The sequence below is a fragment of the Micropterus salmoides genome, unplaced genomic scaffold (assembly GCF_014851395.1).
Source record: "Micropterus salmoides isolate LMB-PRFRI ecotype aquatic unplaced genomic scaffold, ASM1485139v1 Ms_hic_scaffold_9, whole genome shotgun sequence".
Taxonomy (NCBI): Eukaryota; Metazoa; Chordata; class Actinopteri; order Centrarchiformes; family Centrarchidae; genus Micropterus; species Micropterus salmoides.
The window spans coordinates 23751095-23778752 of record NW_024044681.1 but is presented as its reverse complement, the minus strand read 5'-3'; the positions used below and the strand labels follow the sequence as shown (position 1 = coordinate 23778752).

General features: G+C 41.2%; 2 protein-coding genes across 3 annotated transcripts; both read left to right on the top strand.

The window, feature by feature from the left end:
• The first annotated feature begins 1950 nt into the window (after window positions 1–1950).
• On the top strand, window positions 1951–12361 carry tmem135 (transmembrane protein 135). The gene is made up of 15 exons (XM_038708262.1): window positions 1951–2487; window positions 2910–3037; window positions 3439–3531; window positions 3759–3792; window positions 3892–3957; window positions 5198–5244; window positions 5380–5421; window positions 5506–5673; window positions 5760–5829; window positions 5922–6089; window positions 8073–8136; window positions 8258–8334; window positions 8653–8751; window positions 8856–8923; window positions 9471–12361. The coding sequence occupies exons 1-15, from the start codon at window positions 2350–2352 to the stop codon at window positions 9604–9606; spliced, it is 1398 nt and encodes a 465-aa protein (XP_038564190.1). The 5' UTR covers window positions 1951–2349; the 3' UTR covers window positions 9607–12361.
• A 2427-nt stretch (window positions 12362–14788) lies between these two features.
• On the top strand, window positions 14789–27278 carry ltn1 (listerin E3 ubiquitin protein ligase 1). 2 transcript variants are annotated; one of them, XM_038707985.1, is made up of 32 exons: window positions 14789–14947; window positions 15165–15368; window positions 15580–15678; window positions 15933–16163; window positions 16257–16306; window positions 16421–16598; window positions 17126–17299; window positions 17543–17733; window positions 18098–18245; window positions 18337–18594; window positions 18731–19042; window positions 19427–19645; window positions 19790–19831; window positions 19932–20100; window positions 20221–20460; window positions 20540–20693; window positions 20859–21009; window positions 21171–21381; window positions 21468–21624; window positions 21913–22026; window positions 22124–22251; window positions 22349–22484; window positions 22584–22728; window positions 23014–23227; window positions 23331–23568; window positions 23782–23859; window positions 24012–24198; window positions 24655–24820; window positions 24912–25132; window positions 25473–25667; window positions 25865–26032; window positions 26452–27278. In XM_038707985.1, exons 1-32 carry the CDS (start codon window positions 14906–14908, stop codon window positions 26512–26514), a joined length of 5283 nt encoding a protein of 1760 aa, XP_038563913.1. In that variant the 5' UTR covers window positions 14789–14905; the 3' UTR covers window positions 26515–27278. The 2 variants fall into 2 exon arrangements, with proteins under 2 accessions (XP_038563913.1, XP_038563912.1); XM_038707984.1 differs by having other exon boundaries at window positions 16418–16598.
• Window positions 27279–27658: the final 380 nt, after the last annotated feature.

Sequence of the window (27658 nt, the reverse complement as noted above, 5' to 3'; positions counted from 1 at the left end):
TGATGCCAGCCAGACGAAAGTAACAGATCAGACGTAGCCTATCGTGTATCGATGATAGCTGTGACACGGACTGGATCTTCAAAGATTCGCATGAGGTTGGAAAGTTTGTCAGAGGAAAACTTGAAGAGGTCAATAAGGATAACAAGAAGTCTGATGGTTATTACTGATTGTGTGTCAAGGCGACAGAAAGATAAAGCACTGAGGATTGATGAGTATTCAGATCATAGCAGTTTGAACTGCTTCCCAGTCAGGTCAGAGATCAAGAGAAAAGGAGTGATAAGTGGCGTACCGCTGTCAGTGAAGGACATGGCATTTCGGAGTATTGAAAATGTTTGTGAAGTGAGAAGATTTCGACAAGGGGAGAGAGAGGAAAGTTATTCGGGGTTATGAGGGGGAATTGCCAGAAAGAATATATTTAGATTAGGCCTATGTTACAGGGTGAGGCTGTGTGAAAGAGCTCCACTGAGGTGCTTCTGCTGTCAAGAATATGGACATGTTGCTGCAGTATGTAGAGAAGTCAAAAGATGTGGGAGATGTGGGATGAACAGCTGTAAAAGAGGGGAGTGTGAAGAAGAGCAGGAGCAATTAAAGTGACTACACTGTGCGGGAAATCATCGTGCGAGGTCAACACAATGTCCGAGATGAATAAAAGAAATTAAAGTTAGTAAAATTAGAGTGGAAGATGGTCTGTCGTATTACCTAAGCTTCCGTGAGAATTGATAGAAAGGAGGAACGAGTGGAAAAAAAAACAGGAGCCCAAAAGGAATGGAGAATATCAGAATATAGTCTGCATGGACAAGAAGCACTTTATGACAGACACACATTATGATACTGGAATAAGAATTACAATTGTCTTTCTTTTGGTTTGTTTTATTTTGGCCTTGCTGTAATTGAATGCTGTTTCAACACCGCTTTATGTTCCGGATTGTTGAAATATGCTATAAAGTGTTTTCTTCAATAATAAAAAAAATCACCGACCATGACGCATAACCTAAAGGATTTTGATCACCATGTAAGTTACCATTGACTTTTAAGCCTTTTCTCTCTTGCCATAACTTGCTAATATGCCTATGGCCCTATGTCTTAAACTGTCAACAATAACTGAGGCCAATGCGAGCTATGTAACTGGTCTGGTTGTAAAATGATCTAAACATGGATAATGTTGCAGCCTGTAGGCTCCCGTATGTAGCCTATTGCCAGCCTTCAGAAATATCATTAAGGCCTTAATTAATGGCAATGATCAAGCTGGATGACCTCTACAGTAAATGTAATGTAGGCTATTATTTCATTGTTTCCCACACATTGATTTGTATATTCCCTCAACACCTCCTCTCTCTCTCTCGCCACAGTTATGCTGCCATTCTGTGGGAAACACTGTGTTTACAGACAATAATTGGGATTCATGGTGATTAAAAAATAGGTGGGTGCAGGAGGGGCAGGAGGGTGCATGTGAGCAAACATTCTCAACGTGACAACCTTTCCATTATTTTCATATTTTGCTATCTTGATTATGAAGTAGGCTAATATTCCACCTTGTTGTCCACCTTTAGATGGCCTGCATTTAAACAAGGGGCGCAGTGTCAAAGATGCGCTTTTTGTAGTCCATCTTCTGGATATTGTAGTTTCATCACGGCGTCGCCTAAGAGCAGTCCGATTCTCTGAGCCCCGCGGTCCTCTTTTCCTAAGTCCTTATGAATTCTCCTTCACATCTTTCCTTGACCTCGTGGAGTTTTCTATCGAGGTTAAGGAAAAGTGGTTAGGAAAGGAGAATTTTTTGACTTTTCAACCGCAGCCCTGCTCTCTCTCTCTCTCTCTTTTGTTTTTCCCCGTCTTTCCTCCTGTTCGGTCGGACACACCCACCTCCTGATTGCGGCCACCTGTTCAAGTCTTTAAAAGCCATGATGAATGCAAGCTGGCTCGCTCTTCCTCCTGATCTTCCTTCTGGAAGGCGGGTGCCTTTCAGGAGCTCCTTTTTGTTTGTTTTTGTTTTGTTTTTTTTGAGTAGAACTATGTTGAGTTTAATTGTGTTTTGAGTTAATTGTAAGTTGAGCTATCTTTAATAAATCCTTTTGTTCATTTAAACTGTTTTCTATGTGGACTCTTTGACATCAACTCAGACAATTGAGTCTCAGTCATAAAATTGACAATGTATGGTGGTCAACGTAAATTGTTTGCATTTTGGATGCCAACCTCCATAAAACCTTGAAGAAGAAGAAGGATGGTCCAGTCCAGTTCCAACAGCGCCGTGCACGCGCTGGGCCCCATTGCCTGGCCGCGCTCCTTCACAGTGAACGCGCACGACAGCACGGCGCCGTCTCCCTGCCGTTTCGTTGTCAGCAGGGCACAGACATGGCTGCTCTCAGCAAAATACCGCACAACTGTTACGAGATCGGGCATACCTGGGACCCGTCGTGTGTGCAATCTGCTTTGGATATAACCAGGGGCGCTCTGGAGGTGTCCTTTAAAATTTACGTCCCCCTTTACCTGGTAAGTTCTGCCTTTCGAACTGCAATGTTTGGCCTTGTAACGTTAGACTCTGAAGCTAATGTTAGCTAACAAAGTATGCTAAGGCTAAACTTACAAGTTCAGAGAAAACGTCTGTAAAGATTAGCTGACATGTCGCTAGATTACATTGGGGGGCTAGGTTCATGCACATGCACGAACGTAGTGAAAGAGGCAAAAACACTGCACACGAGTTATAATGGGATTGTTAACGGGTTTATCAGCAGACAACTGGAAACACAATCTGATAAGTTGTACCAACCGACGAATTTCAAAATTAACTCGTTTGACTTGTTTGATAAGATCCCTTTGCAGTTGAACAACATTGAATTCCCCCCCCCCCCCCCCCCTCAACTCTCATGCAATGATTTGGCAAACAGTGACTGCCACTCAACTCTGTATTGCAGATAGCAGCAGTTCTAAGGAGAAGGAAGAAGGATTACTATTTAAAAAGGCTTCTCCCAGAGATCCTATGGTCTACCTCTTTCCTCACTGCCAATGGAAGTCTCTACATTGTTTTCTTCTGCGTTCTCAGGTGACATGCTGGGACTTCAGAAGCTAAATTGATGCATCTGTGGATCAGTGCAAATGTTTGTCATTGAAGCTGAAGATTTAAAGGTTTACACCGCAACATGAAATAAGCAGATTCAGACAAGGCCATAACCTAAGCAGTCTGTCTGTGTGCCTAACAACAAGTGTGTTGCATTTTCAGAGCTGTTTTGCGTGGGTCCCTGTTTTGTTTATCTTGAGGATACGCATGTGCATGCATGTTCTCTGCACATTGTTACACAGTGTACCTTTTCAAGCTCAAAGGGCTACACATTACTGCAAATAACTATTTTAAAGATTGGTGTTGCCAGTGTGTTTGAATCAATTACTTTCTAGTTAAAAAGAAATGAACAAGAGTGAAATGACGCTGTATGTTTCTAACTTTAGGAAACTGTTGGGAGGGTTCTACTCCTGGTCTGCCGGGTTTGGCGCAGCACTGCCTGCCTCCTACATTGCCATCCTCCTTGAGCGCAAGAGCAGGTGAGATTCCCGTCTTTATTTCCACTAGATTTGTCTTGGTTGTCCTTTTCTGAGTCTTTTTTTGTTTCATGTTTTGAACTAAAGCACATCTGACTGCCAAGTACAATACTGCACAAGAATGGCAGATGGTTATTGGGTACATCTCAGTTATCAGACGTGGTCTTGTAAATATTGATTCTTTGTTTACTGAGAATATACATGTCTTTCCCTTTTCTACCACCTGCCAGGAGAGGGCTGCTGACAATATACATGACAAATCTTGTAAGAGCTACTCTGTTCAATTAAACATTATTTATTATACAGAGATATATCAGATTTTTGCCACACAATGTATATGTGACTGTGTAATCTTGTTGTCAGGCAATTGAGACTTTGTTCCGCATGGCAGTGACACGAGGCGTCATCCAACCCATCAGACATGGCGAGGTAAGCTGAAAGGGAGCTTTGGGAGAGCTGAAAGTGTAGGGAGTTAAGAAATGTGACTTACTGGCTAAGTAATATAATACAGGAGGACCCCTTGTCTTTTAGGTTTGCTTGAGTGTTGAGTATGTGATGGGAATCACAGGAGGATTTCATCCGTGGATGAGGCCAAGCTTGTCTTTTTCCTGACGTTGTGATTTGCTGCATTTCATAATTACCGCAAAGCTAACGTACAGTGTGATCCATCAGTGCCACTTACTGAGCTGAATCAGACACATCTCGTCTCGTTAGCATCTGTATTGAGGGTTGGGTTGAGCAATATGTTAAAATTTTCAAACCAGCTACTGTCAGCCCACCAACCGGTGAGTGCCCATATATCTGCTCAGATGTGTGTACCGCGCCTTGTTAAGTCATTGTAAAAGCATCTTGGTATTTCCACTGACAAACACCACATCTGGTTTGGTCGAAATAATTCAGAGTTGGATGTGAAAACATTCTGGCTCTCCACACTGTTTCCCCCACTGTCTGAACATGAGTCTGTCACTGAGCAGCGGCTCTCACTTGTTCATTAAATTAGCAAAATGAAAATAAAAATCACCCAAAAATGACAACCGATTGCTGAATATATTCTTCCAATTTTCCAACCCTAGTGGCTGCGGGGGAATGTTTCCGACTCGTGTGATCCAAACATTTCAATAACTCCAGAGTGTCCAAAAGTCAAAATTTATTAAACTGATGGATGTATTCATTTCCAAAATGCACAACATGTGTTCATCTAACGAAATAGTCAGCTTCAGTCCATTTTCACTGCCGTGTTCTCTCCTGCTTGCCGCACACAAAGGTAGGCATGCACCTGTAACAACGGGGCTGTCTAGCAGAAATCTTACGGCACCATAACTGACCAGTTATATTCATTAAAGAAAGTTGATGTAATAAAAAAAACACTAACTCATTTTATGCGATGTATCACTTTTGAGGATGGTGTTAGTGGATATTTTATTTTCTTAAGCAGGATGGCATCATAAAATATGACGACAGACATTGAAAGCTGTGAGATGGCAGAAAGTTATGAAAAAACTGATGACACCCATGCCTTGGCTCCAGTAGAGATTGGATTGTTTCTTTAAATGGCAAAGGCAGGCTTTGCCAGACTGCAGCATGGTAGTAAAAAAAAGTCTCGTGGCCAGATGCTTACATGTCAGCTGTTGTCCTGAGGCCTCTTTTTTGTCCCCCCCCCCCCCTCTAGGTGCTCTTGTTTTGCATAACTGCATCGCTCTACATGTTCTTCTTCAGGTCAGAGCAGCACAGTACACAGATTCTCACAGTGAAATGTGATTCAGTGGTCATGATGATATTAATAGCCTTCAAATATTTTAAACAAGAGCAAATGTTTAGAATTTGAGCTAAACGTTGTGTTTTACACTGCAGGAGCAAAGATGGTCTCAAAGGCTTTGCATTCTCTGCATTAAAGTAAGTACTTGTTCCCACTGATGCCTTGATTTAGATTAGGGACAAGTGTTTTGGTAAAGAGGCAGTGTGCACGTTCTATCACAGGTTCATCATTGGGAAAGAAGAGATTCCAACTCACTCTGTCACGGCTGAACACAGCTGCACAAGGCCCATTGAGAGGACAGAAGCGGAGGATTCCCCAGCATCAGCAGACAGGCCCAGCTCCAGGAGGAAAACACTGGTAGCCTACACCAGTGCACTGCTAGAATCAATGTGAGAGAACGGACGGACTGACTCATTGACACATGGGTTTGTACGGAGTGCTCAGCATTAACTCGTGTTTTTCTCTTACAATCCAGATGCAAAAAAGGTCCAAGACACAGATGTTGTAAACATTACCAGGACAGCTGCATTTCCTACTGTGTTAAAGTAAGACACTTTTGTTATGATGGTGGATGTATATTTGTGAAATTCTTTAATACAATATTAAATACCCCGCCCCCCCTTCTTTCATTGTCCAGGGTTTTGTCAGGATGTTCAGTGTGGGCTACCTGATTCAGTGTTGTCTTAAAGTGCCCTCAGCATTCAGGCAGATGTTCTCTAAACCCTCACGGCTCCCCTCCCTCTTCTACAACAAAGAGAACTTCCAGCTAGGGGCCTTTCTAGGATCTTTCGTCAGTATTTACAAGGTACGTGTCACATTTTGTTCTATTTTTATTTTTGTATGACATCTTAGCTGTTTACATTTTGTCCTCGCTGTATATTCTGTCCTTGCCTTTCCTTGCTTCCAATTTTTGCTTTTAGGTTGGGAAAAATATTTACAAACAATTGTCACATGTTAATTTTAAATATAGAAACTGTAGTGTGTGTGTGTGTGTGTGTGTGTGTGTGTGTTAAAGGGAACACTTAAACAACACAATGTAACTCAAAGTCAATCAAACTGTCCACTTAGGAAGCAACACTGATTGGCAATCAATTTCACATGCTGTTGTGCAAATGGAATAGACAACAGGTGGAAATTATAGGCAATTAGCAAGACACCCCCAATAAAGGAGTGGTTCTGCAGGTGGTGACCACAGACCACTTCTCAGTTCCTATGCTTCCTGGCTGATGTTTTGGTCACTTTTGAATGCTGGCGGTGCTTTCACTCTAGTGGTAGCATGAGACGGAGTCTACAACCCACACAAGTGGCTCAGGTAGTGCAGCTCATCCAGGATGGCACATCAATGCGAGCTGTGACAAGAAGGTTTGCTGTGTCTGTCAGCGTAGTGTCCAGAGCATGGAGGCGCTACCAGGAGACCAGGAGACCGTAGGAGGGCAAAACCCAACAGCAGGACCTCCTGCTCCGCCTTTGTGCAAGGAGGAGCAGGAGGAGCACTGCCAGAGCCCTGCAAAATGACCTCCAGTAGGCCACAAATGTGCATGTGTCTGCTCAAACGGTCAGAAACAGACTCCATGAGGGTGGTATGAGGGCCCGACGTCCACAGGTGGGGGTTGTGCTTACAGCCCAACACCGTGCAGGACGTTTGGCATTTGCCAGAGAACACCAAGATTGGCAAATTCACCACTGGCGCCCTGTGCTCTTCACAGATGAAAGCAGGTTCACACTGAGCACATGTGACAGACGTGACAGAGTCTGGAGACGCCGTGGAGAACGTTCTGCTGCCTGCAACATCCTCCAGCATGACCGGTTTGGCGGTGGGTCAGTAATGGTGTGGGGTGGCATTTCTTTGGGGGGCCGCACAGCTCTTCATGTGCTCGCCAGAGGTAGCCTGACTGCCATTAGGTACTGAGATGAGATCCTCAGACCCCTTGTGAGACCATATGCTGGTGCGGTTGGCCCTGGGTTCCTCCTAATGCAACACAATGCTAGACCTCATGTGGCTGGAGTGTGTCAGCAGTTCCTGCAAGAGGAAGGCATTGATGCTATGGACTGGCCCGCCCGTTCCCCAGACCTGAATCCAATTGAGCACATCTGGGACATCATGTCTCGCTCCATCCACCAACACCACGTTGCACCACAAACTGTCCAGGAGTTGGCGGATGCTTTAGTCCAGGTCTGGGAGGAGATCCCTTAGGAGACCATCCGCCACCTCATCAGGAACAAGTCCAGGCATTGTAGGGAGGTCATACAGGCACGTGGAGGCCACACACACTACTGAGCCTCATTTTGACCTGTTTTAAGGACATTACATCAAAGTTGGATCAGCCTGTAGTGTGGTTTTCCACTTTGATTTTGAGTGTGACTCCAAATCCAGACCTCCATGGGTTGATAAATTTGATTTCCATTGATAAAGTTTGTGTGATTTTGTTGTCCGCACATTCAACTATGTAAAGAAAGGCGTATTTAATGAGATGATTTAATTCATTCAGATCTAGGATGTGTTATTTTATTGTTCCCTTTATTTTTATGAGCAGTGTATTTCTGTCTCCTGTCTCTGATTTGTATTCTCAATGTCATCTACTCACATATTTCAGTGTTTATATTGGTTAGTGTCTCTTGTGGTGGTATGTATTATATTTTGATATTTTTTTTTTTTGGTTGACAGAAAAAAAGCATATACAATATACACACTTTGATTTGAGACACACACACACACACACACACACACACACACACACACACAGTATAATATTTTTCTTTTTTACTTTTTTCTTCTTCTTTCATTCAGGGAACAAGCTGCTTGCTGCGCTGGCTGCGTAACATTGACGATGAACTCCATGCACTGATAGCCGGTAAGATAGGATTATGTAAACTGTCAAAAAAGATTATTGTAGAGCAGTCTTTCTCTAGATTTTGCCATTTTTCAGCTGATTACTCTGTTTTCACAACCCCCCCCCACCCCGATCTTTCAAGGCTTCCTGGCTGGTACCTCAATGTTCTTCTACAAAAGCACAACAATATCTATGTATCTCTTCACTAAGCTGGTGGAGGTAAGATAAAATCTCTGTGCGCATGAAGCAGATTCATACATTGTGTCACAAAAAGCAAGTGTTCGAGAAGATATACACACCAAAATAAATCCCTCAGCTCGAGCATAGCCACACATTATTCTGTATCGCACAAAGTAAAATTTCACCACTCAAATAATAAAGGCATGTATTAATATGTAAAGTATTAATGCATCAATAAATACCAAATAGATAACAGAAAATTGCATGGTAATATTTTATTGTACATGTCTGCTAATGTGAATATTTGTGTTGGATAGTTTATCATTAACAGCACATGTAGTAATAATCTCTCTTTAGACCATGTACTTCAAGGGCATTGAGGCCGGACGGTTCCCTTACTTTCCTCATGCAGACACGGTCCTATATGCCATCTCCACTGCTATCTGTTTCCAAGCTGTAAGTAACGCATGCATGCCTACTCGCATAAATATGCTTCATACACATTTTTGTCTTTTGTTTTGCTGAGTAAGGATATAATGTATGACTTGTTACTGTTACAGACTGTGATGGAAGTGCAGAACCTCAGGCCTTCATACTGGAAGTTCCTGCTGCGGTTAACTAAGGGCAGGTATGAATGGAACCTGCTGTGGAATCTGTCAGCTGTCAAACAATGTTTTTTTTTTTTTTTTTTGGTTTTTTTGAGAATCGGTCAGAACACCAACTGCACCTTACTAAAGTGTTTTATTTTTAAATTGCGTATCCTTTTCAGAGATAAGTGGCGACTTCATTTACCACAATGCTTTGTTGTTGTTACCTCTCTTTTGACTTTAAAATTCCATTATGAACACGATACAGATTTTCTGATTATTAGACAAGGTTTAAAGTTGGAGTGAACATATTCCTGATGATGACTGAACTGCAGAGATGACATTGTGACGTACTGTGGAGAAATGTCATTAGTTATTAATTAGGCTGCAACTCATAGTGTGCAAGAAGTAAATTAAAGTAGACCGTATGTAAGGTAGTAGCTATTCCATATAAATTTAATCAAATTCTTTCTCTTTATATTAACTATAGTGGGACTGTATATGTTCCTATCAAGGTAATCTGTTAGAGTTGGATTTTTTTCAGGGTGGTACAGAGATTTTTTTTAAGTTTTTTTCCCCCTCTCCTAGGTTTGCTCTGATGAACCGACAGTTGCTTGATGTGTTTGGGACTCACGCCTCCAGGGACTTTAAAGGCTTTGTGCCTAAACTGGACCCTCGTTTCACCACGGTGCTTCCACCAGGACCCGACATCCAACTCGGCTGACCTGGGATCAGGCTCGGGGAGGGGCTTTAGGGTTAGGACAGGACGTGGACAGTCTGGCAGTTCTTTCTGAAAATTTTAAGGATTTTTGACAGGTATACATTAGAAGTGGTGATGTCAGGTTATGAGATGGAAAATGCGTCGGAGGATGTAAAGCCCAAGATATGCCCAAAGCAGGGTCTCATGAGTGTCAAGTGTGGTGTTGCACAAGCACATTCACTGATTGGAATTGTATGGATACTGGTAAAATAAATGAAATGCATAATTTTAGGGCTGCAGCTAACTATGATTTTTAGTACTTGAAGCTTCTACAGATTATTTCAGAGATTCCTCGATGTATCGTTTTAACCCCTAAAATCCACTGACTCTGGCTACGGTGTGTTACGGCTGCGCCGCGGTTGGCGGCCATTATAGTCAATGCTTTTGAGTCCACCAGACGCGGGCGCAGCGCGTCCCAGAAGCGGATCTCCACTCCACAGAGAAACCACATCTATTTTTGATGCAAGCCGCGTCAAGCAGCACACAGAAGATCGAACCAGGCAGTAAGTCAGACAAACAACGGCATAGAGAATCCGGGCAATTTTCAAAATAAAACACCCTGTGGAGAATAAACACTGTTAAAACGGACACAAAAAGAAATCATTTAACTACATAGCCTACATAATCATAGTAGAAACACACAATGCAAACACTGATTACAAAATCTAAACATGTCGGCCTTAACGCGCTGGAGTCAGTGGATTTTGGAGGTAAGAAGTACTTTTGCTTGGCTCCACCTCCTCCACTTTGCAAACAGCGGCATCATAATCACGTCGTGTTCATACAGCGTAAGTGCGAATTGCGACAGTAAGAAATGTCCGTGCAAAATGCAAATAATTTGCGTCGATGCTTTTTAGTAATCAAATTAATTGATGAATCGTTTCATCCCCATATGACTTTGTGAAAAATTTGGAAGTATATTTATAATTTAAGTCTCAAAGAAACCCTTAATAGTGCAAGTAAAATAACGGCTTTCTTTTGATGTAAAATCTGATTTCTTTGACACTGACCTGTTCCGCAAGGGATGGATCACCAAAATCAGTCAGTTCACCAAAATCACAAATAAACTCAAATTGGTTTACTGGAAGGAAAAAAAAAATATTTAATTTGGATGGAACGTTATTTTTATCCTTTTAATCATAATTCATTTAGCAAATTACCTGTAGGTTTGCACAAACCTAAACTCGGTTTGGATGGTTGCTTTCATGTCAGAGGAAACTCACTAACTAATCTTTTTGGAACCGGTAGAGTGATACCTGATATTGAGCGATTTAAGAGGTGAGCGAATCTGAAATGATTACTCTGATCATTTCTGAAAGTTCTTTCAAGATGATAAATGCAACTTATGAGATACATGTATCTAATTGTGTAGCCTTATCAAATATTTTGTTCTGTAGTAGACAATGGGAGATGTATTTAGATTATGTTCTATGATGTAAAAATATGTAAAACGCGGGTGGAAAGTCACCACTGTTAACCAGTTATGTAAGGCGATTTGTATTTCATAACTTAATTGATGTTTAAATGCATATAAGTATCTCCCCCACCCCACCCAAGTCTCTACCTTTCTGGTGTTTTGATTAAACTACACTAGACATTAATGATTGCAACAGAATGAGTCATTTAAATTTTTTTTTATATATAGATGCTTTTTTCACCACATTATCAGGGACCATCCCAAATTTGGAGGTTCATTTTGTGGGGAAGATGGAGAAGGTTAAACAAAATAGTTTGGTAATAAATCAGCTGAAAAGACTTAAGTGGGGAATTCAAACAATTTCACATTGAAGACACACAAATTGACAGTTAATACAGCTAAGGAAATGTAAATCCATTGTTTTACTAGTAAACCGGGGTGAGATTTGCATGTTTACTTGCGTACACAAAAGTGAATGTGTAAGAAACAGTCATATATTATGCTACTTGAAGAGATGATTCGGTCAGAGGTTGAAGGTGGAGTGAGAGCTCGGGAAGGAACAGTTTCCCATACTGTGTGCATATGTCTGAATTTTACTAATGGCCTGCTTGTAACTACAAACTAACACGAATGTGCAGCGACAAGTAATGATCATTACTCCTGCGCTGCCTCAAGATTTGGCACATGATTTCAATCAGATACTTGGAACACACAGAACAGATCAGAACACACATGTACCCTCTATTTAATGCACAGACTGTTCAGAGGTCTCAAAGGGTTTGATCAGAGAACAGCCTCAGTTTAGAACTAGCCTTTAATGTACAAATGTATTACAGAGCCAAGTCTTTGGAATGCAATGCACTGGATGAATAGCTTGAATGAAAATGCAAGGGAGATTATATTTGCAAATATATACATACAATCAGTTGAAGTCAGAATTTGCAAATGGTCTTTACACACCTTATAAGTTCTGAAACCCAAAAATATATTTTCTGCGCAAATTTTTAAAAGTTGTTGCTACAGTCAACCTGTTCTTTCCATTTCATGCTCTGGAGGTGTTTGGGTTAGAAAAGATATATTAAATATTCACTAATACAGGCCAAATACAGTTCAAATTAAATATGTGACACATGAGCAAAAAGTTTTGGCTGTTTGTTTTTTAATTATTACTTACTGTCAGTTCCAAGGTGAAGCCTATCGCTTACACCACATTGATTAAAATGTTGACTGACGAATGTCGTGCCACATTGAAGTATTTGCCTGAAGGAATCTGTTTCTGTGAATAAAATGCACACAGCTAAATCTGCTTTTGTTTTTTTTTTTAATTGTTGCTGGATGTCTGCCTAAAAGATCTTTTGAGTTTTAAATATTTTATGTTCTCTGAAATCTTTAACTAAGTGACTTTGGTTCTGCAGTGAATGGAATAATGGGGGCAGTGGGAACCTCTGCGGTTCATGTAGAATTTTGGTGCTCAACTCAAAACACTATTGCATCTTAAGTTTTTTAAGTGGAGTTTTCTTGACATGTCATTCCAGGTGTGAAATGATTATAGCTAACTAGACTGCAACTGTTTTTTTTGTTTGTTTTTTTTACACATTTTTGCAGTTATTTGAACTGCCTGACCTCCACACCAGAAGCAATGACTGTATATATATATATATATAATGAAATGAATGAGAGCACAAAATTCATGTTTAGACTTAATGACATGTTAGTTAATATCACTTTTTCCCCTAACTATAATGTAGAATTATAAAAATGTTGTATATTACAATATTTGTTAATGATGATTGATTGATTTCAATGCTGTTTGTCATATTTTAAATTCATTTTAAATTTAAACCAAAGAAACGTTACCAAAGAGCAAACCTTGGGCTTTTGATCTTTGTCCAGGTAGAGGTTTTCAGCCTAGGGGTAGTTAATGATTAATCGTTAAGTTGGGGAGGGGGGAAAACTCATCTGTTCTCTGGGTTTCTCTTTGCTTGTGAAATGTCAAAGTCCTCAGGACCCACATGATCATGACCATAAAAAAATCCTCCATGATTTTGGAAACCTTTCACTTAACCACACTATTATAACAATGAGCCAATGAGCTTTGCTGTGGATACACATGGCACTTGGAGGATGACTCCTAAATGAACAGAATGCAATGAAATTAACTGCTCTTAGTAAGCTAATACTACCAATAAGGAGGACTCATTTTTCTTTTGCACAGCCCATGAACGATATTTTTTTTGTAGGGGTCAAATGTCTACTTTGTACACAAGGTATGCAGAATTAGTGTACAGATTTCCATGAATTTTGCTGTGTAATGTCAAAGTCCTCTAAAATGTCTCTGGTAATGTCAGCAGGGCTAAAAATGCTGTTTTTTTTAATAAAAGACCCCTGGTCTCTCTAGTGCCACCGTGAGGCCAATATTCCCACTTGTACACAAGAAATCTAATGGGCAGCAACACAGCTATGAAATTTATTAACTAACTGACTAAATCTATTCTCTCCAGAGGAGCTTTCGTCTTCCATCACCCTCGGGACAACACATGAGCATGAAATCTTTTTTCTATTATTTACAAGGCTACGGTGTCTGCGATATGTTTATGGAGGGCAGCGATGAGTGCACGATGCTTTCAGTTTACTTCAAATGCACACGAAGAAGTCCACAGCGGAAGTAAGTATGTCTGTGTCAAGTAGGCACGCGTAAGCACTTCTGTTTCATGATATCCCACTCAATGTAAAAGCGTTTCACGACCACAAAGAAAATATATCAGAATCCACGGGGAATTGTATGCGTGTGTACTGAAATAATAAAGAACATATATTTTATGCTTCTGTGCAATTTTACAGTGCACCACAAAAACCATGACTCAGACGAATCAGGAACTCCTTTTGGTCCTGTTTATTCTGGATAATCCACAGACCTTAAGTTTACAGTTTTCATTGTGAACTGTTTTCTACCCAAGGTAAATATAGTGAAAACTTTAAAGAGTTGGGGACAGTGACTACCGGTAAGTACATTTACTCAAGTACTGTACAAATTTGAGGTACCTGTAGGAGCTTTAATAGTTACTTTACAATTAAGATTTTTACACAAAAGACATATTAAGAGTTTAAAAAATATGATGTTTTGTTATAAAACTACCCAACAGTCTATACAAGTACAGGTGAAATGATAAGTCAGTTGAGAGTCAGATTTGCTACTTTTCCTTTTAATTATTTGAATGTTTTGTTAATAATGTTGAGCTTTGGACTATTGGTGGGGAGAAAAAAAAAACTTTGGTCTCTGGGTAACAGTGATGGCATTTCTCACTACTATCAGAACAATGAATCGATTAATGGAGAAAATAATAATTAATATTATAATAATAAGCAAAATAATTGTTAGTTGCAGTCCAATACAAAATAGTTCAAAATGTGCTCCAGCTCAACAACTGCAGCAGAAAAAAGCGTAACAGTAAGAATAGCCTACTTTTAATACTTTAAATACATTTTCCTGAATATACTTACATACTTTTACTTAAGTAACATTTTCAATGCAGAACTTTTAACAGAGTAATTTAACAGTTTATTAGTACTTTCAATAAAGGATCTGAATACTTCGTCCACCACTGCAGTTGTTACAAAATGTCACCACTGTACGGTATGGTGGACTTTTTAAAAACCCTTTTACCCCTTTTACTAAATACTGACACAGTATATTCAAATTCGTGAGGCTTTATTTTGAAATTTTAGACAGGAAGTCTTCAGTTCCCCAACACAAGTGGCTTTTGCTCTGTCTCATTTCACACTACCAACGCTAGAAACTACAAAGTTACTCTAGGAAACGGATACTTTTACGATTAATGCGTATTCATGGGGGGTAAGAATAAACAGCGAACTAAAGGAAATGTTCGGGTAAGTATCACTTTCTGTAACGTAACCTACAAGGTTAAAGTAAGACTGCTAGCAACAAGCCGACCACAAGCTAATGTAAACTTCATGTTACAGTTAACGCTAACTTACGTGTGGCTGTGTTGTCCCAACTCTTTCATAACCACGACGTGTCTGTCTGGGCTAACGTCACTGCTTTTATGAGATTTTCTATAACCGCGCGTTTCTCTCCCGCTACCAGCCGTCCAGTAGCGGTCGAGCTGCTGAGGTACTGACCCGGGAGGGAGGTGTCATCCCGGGGTTTGTGGGCTTCGACTCAACGGTCACGGAGCTGAGTTACGTCCCAGCTGTCCACGGCGCGGAGGACATAGACAACCTGGTTGATGCTGATTTCAGACTGGTGCTCAGGAAACTCTCGAAGAGGGATGTTGTCACCAGACTGAAAGTGAGTTTAAACGTCAGCTAACTGCATGGTCTTCTGTGCAGCCACACACAGGTACCATGCAAATATATAAAACATCTATGTTACAACCTTTAAATAACATAAAACACAGTGTTCATGAAACATGAAAAGCTATCTCATCTGGTGTGTTGAAGTCACCCCAGAGTGTTTTCCAGGTCCAGGTGTGTGTCTTGATGCTGTGTACTCTTGTCAGGCTGTGCAGGACTTTGGGTCCATGTGTCAGGAACGGGATGCTGAAGAGGTTAAAGGGGTGCTGCCATACTGGCCCAGGATTTACTGCAAGATATCAGTGGTGAGCTGGTCATTCACCACACAATCATGAAATGCCCTTTGTTTACCTGTGTCACATTACTTTTAACATTCTGGAAATAGTGCATAAATACACAGTCTATCATTATAGATATTTGATCAGTCCCATCCTACCCTAGCAAATGAAAGAATTCAGTTAATGATGGGGATGGGGTCATATTAAGGAAGACACTGGACTTTAATGTGTGTGAGTGCAATTGTGTGAGGAATTTTGTCTTTGTCGTTAATGTATATCAGGACCATGATCGCCGGATCAGGGAGGCCACCCAGCAGGCCTTTGAGCAGCTGGTGCTGAAAGTGCGTCGCAGCTTGGCCCCCTTTCTGAAGAGCTTGATGGGCCACTGGATTCTGTCCCAGTGTGACACTTACACACCGGCAGCCTCTGCTGCGTGTCAGGCCTTCCAGGCCGCTTTCTCACCCACCAAGCAGCCTGAGGCTCTGAGCTTCTGCAAGGATGAGATCCTTAACGTGAGTTATAGTGGCTTTTGGAGCGGACAAGGGGATTTGCGCTGTAATGTACTGAGCTAAATGTAACAAATAGTTATTTTTTTAATATTGCAGGTACTTCAAGATATTTTGTTGAAGGAAACGGCAGACACACTGAGCGATAAGTAAGTTAACAGTTTAAATCAATATAGCCTCTGTGTGAATTCCTCTCACTGTGCACGGCAGCACAACGATAGTATATTCTCTCAGAGTCACGGGTTCCCCCTGTTCTCTAGAAGTGTGACAGAGGAGGAGCGAGAAGCCAAATATGTGCGCATGCTGACCAGTTCTCTGCTGGGGGTGAAGAGACTGCTCTTCCTGCTGCTCCAGGATGACAGGAGGGCCCTGGAGCAAAGACTAGCACATCTTGTGAACTCCGGGAAGTTCTGGAAGTACAGCAAACACAAGACACCACAGGTAATGGCATTGAATAGGAGTAGGACTGCTCTGCTAACAACAGATGTTGGAATGCGTATGCATGTAATTCATGAACTAATTCACCTGATACTGGAACATAATGCACTCAACTTTCACTCAACTAAAATAAGCTACTGAAGGTTTATTCTTCCCCTTGAATTTCATATATTATAAATCATAAAGTCTTGAGTGGGTTTTTGAGTAAAGTTTGATAAAGTATTTGAATTTTTCTTTGGATTCATGGAATTTATCTCCTGTTACTGTTGCTACATTTCTATGTCAGATGTAATGGCAAAATGTTAGAGAAAACTGTTTTCCCATTAAGTGAACTAATTCTTCATTTTAGTTTAAATTTTGTTAACCAATCTGTCCCATACCTACACTTGAGTTGACTATACATAAAATGATAAAACTACGTGAGATGTTAAATTATATCTGTTTGTGCTGGCAAATGCCACCTAATATACACGCAATAACCTGTTGTGAAGAAGATATTTGTCTAATTAGTATTCGCCTCCCCCTCTTAGGTACGAGGGGCCTTTTTCGAGATGATGTGTGCTCTGTGTGAGTTCACTCCAGAACTGGTCCGGTCTGAAGCAGCACGGCTCTGCCCAGCCGTCCTCCTCAGCATTGAAGACACAGATCCGTTGGTGCTGCCTCCTGTGTGGGAGGCTGTTCTCCATGTTGTGTCCACAATCCCTGTAAGCTTGTGTTATAAAGGATGATCTCACATATACAATAATGTTAATACCATTATATTGTTAGGTGTTCTGTAATGTTGCCTACCCACTATGTTATTACAGTAGATTTAATAGCTAGTGCTAGGAGAGGCTATATTACCCAGCACTCACAAATGTTTAGATACCAATGTAGATGTGTTTCATGTTGTACCAACTTATAGTTAAGTTAGCATCTAATCTTAGATTTTCCATTTGCTATTTCAGGATTGCTGGACACATGTGAATGCCAAGAAGGGCTTCTTACCTAAACTTTGGGTTCTGCTAAAAGAGGGTGGCAAAGGCATGGCTAAAGCACTCCACCCTAATCTAATGCCACTCCTCAGCAAGCTGCCCCAGGAGGTGACCGATCCGACAGTGGACTTCTACACCACCTTCTTCACTTCAGTCATTCAAGGGTAATTTGTTTCTGTGTGTGAGTTTATGTATGCGTGGGCTGGGTGGTAATGTTATCATTGGATTTTAAGGGAACCATATTTTGACAATATGCTTATATTATCATTTTAGAATATACTGCTATCATTGTTTTTTATTTTTTAAATCTCAGAAAACCAGTAATTTCAAGTATTTGTTTGAGGAATATTTCCTGATGTAATGCATAACAGTTGATTGCACTGAGCAGTAATTTGATTTGATTTTGCATAAATGTACCACATGTTTAGATATATTGATACAAAATTATACATTTATTGCTAATTTTATAAGTTATAAATCGGAATTCCTGTGTCACACTATTTTTAAGTTACTTTGTGTTTGTCTCAGTCTGTCTAGTGAGCGTGCAGTGACAAGCCCATCGGAAAGTGCGGTTATAGTGACTTCTGCTGTTGAGTGCTTGAGGTACTGCATACTGCACAATACAGAAGAAGAGCAGGGTCACAAAAAAATACGGACCATGCTTATTTCACAGCAGGTGGGATCACACAGTTGCACATTCTTGTCCCATTATGTCGGATGTACTTCATTCCCTACCTTACATTGTTTTGTTGTTTGTGTTTTTGTAGCTTCTACCACTACTAGAAAAGGCTCTCGGAAATCCCTCCCTTCAGAATGGTCCTCTTTTCCTTTTGGTCACTGAAATGCTTGTTTCCTGGGAGAAGAGGGCAAGTTTACGTAGTAATGGAGAAGCAAATGACAGCAAGGATGTCTTTCAAGGGCTCCTGGCAGACTTCTGGGAGGGGCTTGGTCTTTTGTTCGTGCGTTGTGTCGGCAATGAGGAAGCAGATCCACAGGCGTTGGAAGGGATAGCCACCTTGCTGCAAGTGAGTTTAGTTTGAGGGAATGACACAGCAGATCAATATGGCTGTCGGAGCCATTTATGTCTTAAAAAGTGGCCAAAGTGAAACAGAAAACCTTATGCCTAAAATAATCTATTCTACCTTTCTTCTATGTCTGTAGGTAATGCGTTACCCCGAGAGAATAAAAAGGAAGCACATCCAGAAGAAGAAATCTGTCAATATCTGTTTCTCTAAACCGGAGGACAATGAGAAAACTGAAGTTGAGGGAGATGGTGTTGATAAGCCTGTGCAGACAATGTCGGAGCTTGTGAACGAGAAGGCATTTGGGTCCCCTCAGACCCAGCATTTTGAGGATGTAGTGTGCCAGCTGGCGCAACTGTGCCTGGTGCATGTGAATGAGAATAACTCTGAGAGACATCTTGTTTTCCTCTCCCTTCTCCTGCGGTCTTTCCACACACAGAGGGTCTTCAGTGTAAGTCCTATTTATTTATGTCAGAATACAGATGATAGTGAATTTCAAGGTCAGTCGTGTCTATGTTTGTAAGGCGTTCTGTGAGTTTAAGCATTTCTGGTCAGCGAATCTACAGGATTTTTACGAACCATGAATTTAATTTGTCTTTGTAATGGCCAAATCTGTGAAAAATATGTACAATTAAAAGGGATGAGTATAAAATCTTGTGATATACAACACTTTGAAAAATTGCTGCCAGTAATTGTATTTGCAGTTTTCAATGAATTAGCTTCATTGGCGTGATAACAGTGGTAAGGCCATTTGGATTAAATAATGGAAAGGATTAACTTTTACTTTCAATTCCTTAATGCAGTTGACTTTTTCCTTAAACTTTGCCTGTCTTAGACATTGGTCGAATTGGATGAAAAAATAAGTAAGGACGGTGAGCAGAGGGACGAGTTGAATATAAAAAATCCAGCAATGCAGTTCCTGCTGGAGCGGGTGGTTGTGTGGCTGTCCGAGAAGGGCCGCAGAGACACTGAGCACCTGGTGGAGATGGTCTTCAGCTCCCTCTACTGCTGCAGCTGGCAGGAGACCACCCGCATCCTCAACCACATCACCACGGTAACAGATGTCAGAACATATGACCTGATGTTGACTCACGTTTCTTATGTGCAGTGTGATGATCCCTCTCTTCTCGTAGCGTTCAACTCTTAATTTTGCTGTTGTTTCTTTACTGACGTTCATGCTCTGCTCTTTGCTTTCTAGATGGACTTACACTGGGGAATTGTCCTGCAAATTATACAGAGGGTAAGTATTATTCAGACCTTTATCAATGTGTGCTATCTACCTATCCATCAATTTTACACCGTGATAAATGTCTGTGCCACTCTGCTGTCCGTCCTGTCAGGCATGTGTAGATCCTGAGACTCTTAAGAGCTGTAGAGATTGGCTGAAAGGTTCAGTTCTGGGCGAGCAACTCCTGGGATTGACTGAGGAACTGTGCAAGGTGGGACACAGCTCTTCCAGTACCAGTTGGATACTTATCAGTATCGTCCTCTCTCAGCACCACAACAATGGTAAACACAAACACACATACCTTTTAATTACCATACCATTTTTGTCAGTAAATAGAAAATATCTTCTGTGGATCAGTATCTAATCTATATAATCATCCGTTTGTGTGTTTACCTGCACAGAGCCTCTGATAGGGGAGGTGTACATGGAGAAGATCTTAGAGAAGCTCCACGCCACTCTGTCTGAGACCAAGAGTCTGTCTGATGCAGGCAACATGGAGCCACTCATCTCCTTCATCTGTGATGTGGCCTCCACATTCTTTTCTTCTGTACAAGACTGTCTTCTGCTACTCTCTGCTGAGGAACTCTTGCTCACGGTCTTCCAGCTCACCGCCCAGGATCAAACCCACACTCACCTGTCTGGTAGGTACTCACACATTGCACAAACATATATTCTTGTTAGGTAAGCTAAATGACCAATTTTTGTTTATCGCTTTGAAAGACTCACTTTTAGATAAGCTGAGGAAAGTGTGTATAGCTGGGGTCCAGTCATTGGTCCAACACTCTGAAGATGAGGTCAAGGAAGGTGGTTTCCTGCACAGTGCTGCCCTTTGGGTGACAAACCAACTACTCACCGTCTCTATGGACATTAAAAGGTAACAAATCACTTGTAATTTTTAGAAACCTGGGTGGGTTTGTCAGTAGTCCTTCCCCTAATTTAGGCCTGTTCAATGTGTATGAAACAGTGCAACCATAACCTAAGAATCTGTCTGAAGGCTTCGTTATACTTGGAGCTAACTCTTCTTGGTGTTATACTTTAGTTTGCAGGTTCTAGTTCTGGCTGTAGAGAGCCTAGTGGAGACAATCATCTCTGACTGCGATCAGGACTCCCCCTTCCTCGTCCAGTTCTTTTCCCTATTGACACCAAGCCAGACAGAATGGACAAGAATCAGACAAGCCTTACCTCCTCAGGTGAGCTGGCCAATCTATCATCCTTTTCATAATAATAACAAATTCAGGCACTAGCACACATTGGTTATTGAGAACTTGCTATGGAAGATTTCTGCTTTTATTAAATCCTCCACACAAAACACTTGACATTCATGAGTTGCCCTTTGTTCTGCCCTCTGCAGTGGGTCAAAACTCCCTTACTGGCCAGCCGTCACAGAGGGATTTGCGAAAAACCCTCCATGGACATCTGGAAGTTTAGGGTGTCAACCTGGCTGCCAGCCCACCTATGTGCCTGTGCCCTGTTAGGAAGGGTGACTCGGACGGTTGCAGTCATAGTTCGTGACCAAAAGGAGGCAGAATATCCTTCACACCTGCCAAACCTTAAGTACACAGGTACACGCACATACACAAAGAACATCAACTATATTTCTCCGTGACATGTCATACATGTATATGTCAATCTGTTTCTTCTTTGACAGTTTCAGAACTGTTGTACGCACTGCAGTGGTGTAAGGAGGTAGAGTACAGCCCTACAATAGTGTCTGCCTATCACAGCCTGCTGACTGACTGGGGGCTGTCAGATGGACTCCACAGCCAGGTTCCAATGAAAGATCTGTTGAAGACACTCTACTCAAGGTGAGCTACACTCTAATTTTACAGTTAATTTAGCACTCAGCAGAGTAAACGGAAACAAACCCACATAAGATCAACACATGTAATGATTTTCTACAACAACAGAGCTTTCAGTCTAAACATTATCGGCTGTCAATAAAAGTAGCTTTTAAGAAATGTAATAAATGTATCGGCTTCTGAAGAAAGAAGACGACAAGTCATCAGCACTGATTTTTATGCACATGTTTATGTTATGGCAATTATTTAAAACAATATCCATTATACTGTGTGTATTGCATTGTTACCCTGTAGGTCAGTGGAGGATGGAGGTCTATGGTCTCTAACTCTAGAAAACTACATCCACACCAACAAATTGGCAGCCACTGGCAGTGCAACTGTGAGGAAGCTTTACGGCAGTGCAGACAGGTTTGTTAATCTGAACTTTTTAATGTCTCATTCAAAGCTGTTATATGACCTCTCTTACCGCTGTGTCATATAATGAATATTGTCTGTGTTTGATCAGTTTGTTTCCAGTGTCTCCAAGTAAACTGAGCACGCTGCAGGTGCTCTGCCCCACCATGACCAAACAAGACAGAGACGCTCTCATCACTCTGGCTACTGCTGGAATAATCAACTGGCAGGAGAATGACAGTGAGAGTACACACACAAACACACACATACATAATTATAAATCCATTTTTATAAATGAACAAAACAAATGATAATTTTGTATTTCTATGTGTCACAGATGTGTATGGGTGTTTGGCGGTGCTGCTGTGCTGTCTAAAAGCCAACACACAAGTAGAGGAGGAGGTTGTGCAGGCTATCCTGGCCACCGTGATGGAGTGGAGGAACAGCAAGGACGACTGGTTCCTTTTTGGCAGGTAATGCATTTCTGCAAACCATGCAAACATTTCCATTTCCATCCTTGATAGACTGTTTTCTGCGTATATATGTACATTTGTCACATCTTTGTACTTCAGTGACCTGTCTACAGCTACTGCAGAACAGTTGAACCTTACTGTGGAGATGATGCGTTTCCTGTCCTGGCTGGTAACTCACTGTCCGACAGTTCTCGGGGGCAGCCAGTGGGACTTCTTGCTCTGCTCTATGTTAGCCTGGTTGGAGGTGAGGCAAAGGACATACATATTGTGTTGTTTTGTGACTTTAAGATCAGTGGCCACGGTCAGCTACAGAGTAGGGCCTCAAATAGCTGGTTCAGGATTCAGTTTCCATGACACCAGAGCAGGATGAATGCTTCCTGTCACAGTGTTGAACTCTACTTTGCTTCCTCTGTAACAAAAAAGTAATATTTTTGGTTTTATCGGTTATACATTTTGATCAACTGTAGTTCTTTATTTATAGCTTGGATCTTCTGTCCCTTTAACTTTATTTGTTTTCTTCTGATCTCAGACTGCCAGCGAGAATGTGAGCAGTCTATGGAACCCATGGGTGCAGCTGTTTATGTGCGAGAACGCTGCATTGATAGTGAAGCTGAACCAGTTCTTCACATCATCTTTGCCTGATGAAAAGGAGAAGCTTCCGGCAGAACTGGCTGGTGAATGGACAGACTTCTTTGTCGAGGGAATCTACAACCTGTTGTTGCCTCTGCCTATCAAGATCACAGGTGTGTGTGTGTGTGGATTTAATTTCACTTTGCCTCACCCCAGTCGTTGCAGTATACATGCTGTTAAGGGAAAGTTATCTCTCTGTTTGTTGTCTAAATGCAGAAGCTTTCACTGAACCAGATGACCCTGTGTTCCCTTTGGCGGTACTGCAGTCAGCCGGCGTTGCTCTCACATATGTGCCTGTGCAGCAACTAAAACAGAACTCCCTGCCTCCAAGGTTCATAGCGGACCAGAATACAAACCTACCAGAACCCCTCCAGACGCTCCTCAACACTTTCTGTCCTCTGCTGCTGTTTAAGGCCAGGCCTCTGCAGATCACTGTCTACCACTTGTTAGAAAAGTAAGGATTATGTTTGAAAGTGTGTATCCTTTCCTTAAACTAAAAGGGAAAAATGTTTTTCTGAAGACCTCCCGTTGCACTGTGTTTTGCTTGAAGTGTCACACCTATTCTGAGATCTTTAGGGCCCTGCAGGAGGTTGGGAATGATTGCCTCATGCTCACCACAAGATACTAAACTAAGAACAATAAATATACTTGCTTATTGTCAATACAGGGTCATGCCTCAGCTGCCCGAGTGTGATGGAGAAGGTGACAACAACAAGTCGGATGATGACAGAGATGAGCCATGTCTGTAAGTCGGTGTGGGGGAGATCATATTACTGTGGGTTTTACATATATGTGATAGTTTGATAGCTTCTTGGTATTGTCACGTGAGTTCTTACAGTACTAGACTTTGATTTTTGAGATTCAGATTACAATTCTGTTTAATTATTTTGTGTTCAGTTCTCCTCCAGCTTCTCTGATGGCCATCCTGACAACCTGTGAGGAACTGTGCGATAGCATCCTGGCAGGGATTCAAGTGGGAGAGTTTGCGGTGGTCCAGCCTCTCAGTGTGGAGTACTCCTGCATCCTGGGGTACTTGCTGGCCTGGAAGCTGCTCCTCACTTTTTTCAAGTCCTCACCCTCCCATGTGAGTCATGATACATCCAGGCCACAGATACTTGGTACAATATGTTTGCTTTTTTATGTTGATGTCCTTGTAGTTTGGGTGTATGAGAGTGTATACAAGCAAATACATCTACAGTGAGGAAAATAAGTATTTGAACACCCTGCTATTTTGCAAGTTCTCCCACTTAGAAATCATGGAGGGGTCTGAAATTGTCATCGTAGGTGCATGTCCACTGTGAGAGACATAATCAAAAAAAAAAAATCCAGAAATCACAATGTATGATTTTTTAACTATTTATTTGTATGATACAGCTCTAAATAAGTAACATTTCTAAGTGGGAGAACTTGCAAAATAGCAGGGTGTTCAAATGCTTATTTTCCTCACTGTATATGTTCCACCGTTAAGAGAGTGTACTTGATGATCGAGAAGACTACTGTTGATATCACAGTATTGACTGCTCTCTTGATTTATCTCTAGCTGCGTGCCCATTATGCCCAGTATCTTAAGAGAAGCTGCTCCCTAAACAAGCTCCTCCTTCACCTCTTCAAACTGATGCCTGAAAACCCCATCTACCCAGGCCAGGGGGCAGAGACAAAGGAGACTAAAACCTTCTTTACAGAGAGCTTGTCTCTGTGTGTTGACAGTAAGTAGCACACACACCTGCATGACTTTTGGCACACGGCTGTGAAATGTAAACAATCTTAGATTTCCCCTCCTGTGTTTTATGCCTGCAGACAGCAAGAGTGTCGAGTGGGAGCTCCCTCATCTGGCCTGCAGTGTGTATTACAGCACGGTGCAGGACCTGCCTGCCATGGTGCGGCTGTGGTGGAACAGCCAGGAGAAGAGAGTGAGCGCAGCCGTGGAGAAGTTCACTATTAAATATGTCAGTCCTGTTCTCTCAGCCCAGGAGATCTCATCTGTCCACGCCAGCACGCAACTGTTTGACAGCATGACTGTAAGTTAGCACATACATTGCTCTTTGTGTGTGTAACTACTACTTTTATTAGTTTTAGGCTGCTTATTGTAATGAAATATGTTCGGGGGGGGGGGGAAATCTTTGCTTTCCCCCTGTATAATCTGGTAGATCATCTGCAGGAAATTACACAAAGGATAGTAGTAATAACTATTTAAATTGAACAAATCTGGTGGTGCAACACCTGCATCATATTTGTAATACAATGGTGCAGTAACAATAAGCAGACAATAGATTGTAAAGCAGAAAGACCCAAGGCAAAAAAGAAAGGCAAACAGTGTGTGTGTGTGTATTTATTTATTTATTTATCTTATTGCTCCAGGTGAAGGCCCGCTCAGCAGCGCGGGAGGTGATCGCTACCTATTCTGTGGATGATATCTTCATTGAGTTGGTGATTCAACTACCACCGAACTACCCTCTAGGCTCTATCACTGTAGAGAGTGGGAGGCGCGTGGGCGTTGCTGTACAGCAGTGGAGGAACTGGATGCTGCAACTGAGCACCTACCTAACACATCAGGTACAAAACCCAAACACACAATGGATATAAACGCAAGAAGATGGTGTTTTAAATAGTGTCTGTTACTCAACCTAAAGGCCTGTAGCTAGATTATATCTGTCTCTATAGTGAAGTTTTCTTGAACAATACAGGCCAAGAGGGCTGTGAAGATACTTAATTGATGGAACAATTCAGAAAATGTATGTTTGTGTGTTCAGAATGGCAGTATAATGGAGGGCTTGGCTCTGTGGAAGAACAATGTGGATAAGCGCTTTGAGGGAATAGAGGATTGTATGATCTGCTTCTCCGTTATCCACGGCTCCAACTACTCCTTGCCAAAGAAGGCTTGCCGCACCTGCAAAAAGAAATTCCACTCGGCGTGTTTGGTGAGATTTATGAGTTAAGACACATAAACATCCAGCAGTGGGCTGTCAGGATCTTCAGTGCCTTCTTTGCAGATGTTAAAAAGAACAATTTACATAAAATGGTGATAGTAAATTTCGAGCATAGCATTTAAAATCTTTGATTAATCATCGTAGTGAGAGACAACAATAGAACTGGCAACAAACTGTAGTTTGTCTATATAAGTAATTTGTTACTATGATGTTTAATTAGGATTTTTCCTTTTTTCTGGAACCTATTCAGAGGCTTAGTTCATAAATCCATAACTCACTACTGGTTGTGTTCCATACACTTTCTGAAGTACATCTCACAAATACCATGTACAATTTAATGCATGACAACATATTGTTTGAAGATTGATTGATTGATTTATTATCATTTTTTTTTTCTCATCTTTCTACAGTACAAATGGTTCACATCCAGCAACAAGTCCACCTGTCCGCTGTGCAGAGAAACCTTCTTCTAACAATACAGTCTGTTGATCATGGCTAAAAGGTTGGCAGTTCTTCAGTGAACCGGGTGATGGATTGGATGTGAATGAAGAGGGTTAATAAGAAACTAATCTATATTCAGATCTAATTTATTAGATCACAATATTTGTGGAAATTCTTTCTCCTTGTTTGATTCAGAAAATCGTGTCATGTGCTCAGTTGAGAGTCTAGTAAAATCCAGTGAAAATTATATTTTGGCAGCTTTTGTCCATATTCAGTAGTATGGGTTGATAAGCTGCCAACAGTTTAATACCAGTGCTTTACCCAGCTGTAAATGTGCAGCATCAGTAACTCCCTGCTGATGTTTTTCTGTTGAGTTTTTATCTTTTTTGCTGACTTAATTTTTTTATCTTTTGAAATGTGAGATAAGGCTGAATCACAAAGTTGGGAGAAATCAAAGCTGGCCAGATGCTTTTGTCATATAGACCTGCACGTTTCGAAATGATTAATTTTACAAACTAAAGGAAAACGAAGTGGAGAAAAGAAAGTATTGCAGTGCCCAGGACAGGCTTCACAAATATTTCCTAACATTTAGGAGTGTAAAGAGATAATACCTTACACCATTATGACATGGTGAGATCAACTATGGAAAGCAGAAAAGGGAACTTCTTTAGGATTTTCATTTCAAAATACCAATGCTCGCAAATATCAAAACCTAGTGATGTGCGTTTTCCCCTTGGCCTGCATACAGCTGTAAATGATGCTGGAAAGTAAATAAAATACAACTGGATGAATATTATTAATGGATGTAATTTTTCATTGATTCAGGGGTCAAACAAAGCATTTACAAAAAGTGTAAGCTATGTTCCACACAGAAACAGATATTTGTATAAAAAAACATTTGTCAGTTTAATGTTTACTTGAACCTTAATGCATGCTTTGCACAGCGTACAAATATTTTTGAGTGCTGATCTGAATGTGGTAGACAACAGCGAGCGTGCGTGCGTGTGTGTGTGTCTATTCTGACTCATTACATGTACTAGTTTGTAATGACTTTGTATAACAACACTAAAGGCTGATCTGGACGCCGTACAAGATGTTACAGTTAGCAGACCAAGTACAGAAAAAGTACAGTGCGTTCATTTTACCTGACTTGAGTTGTGTAATATAGAACAACGC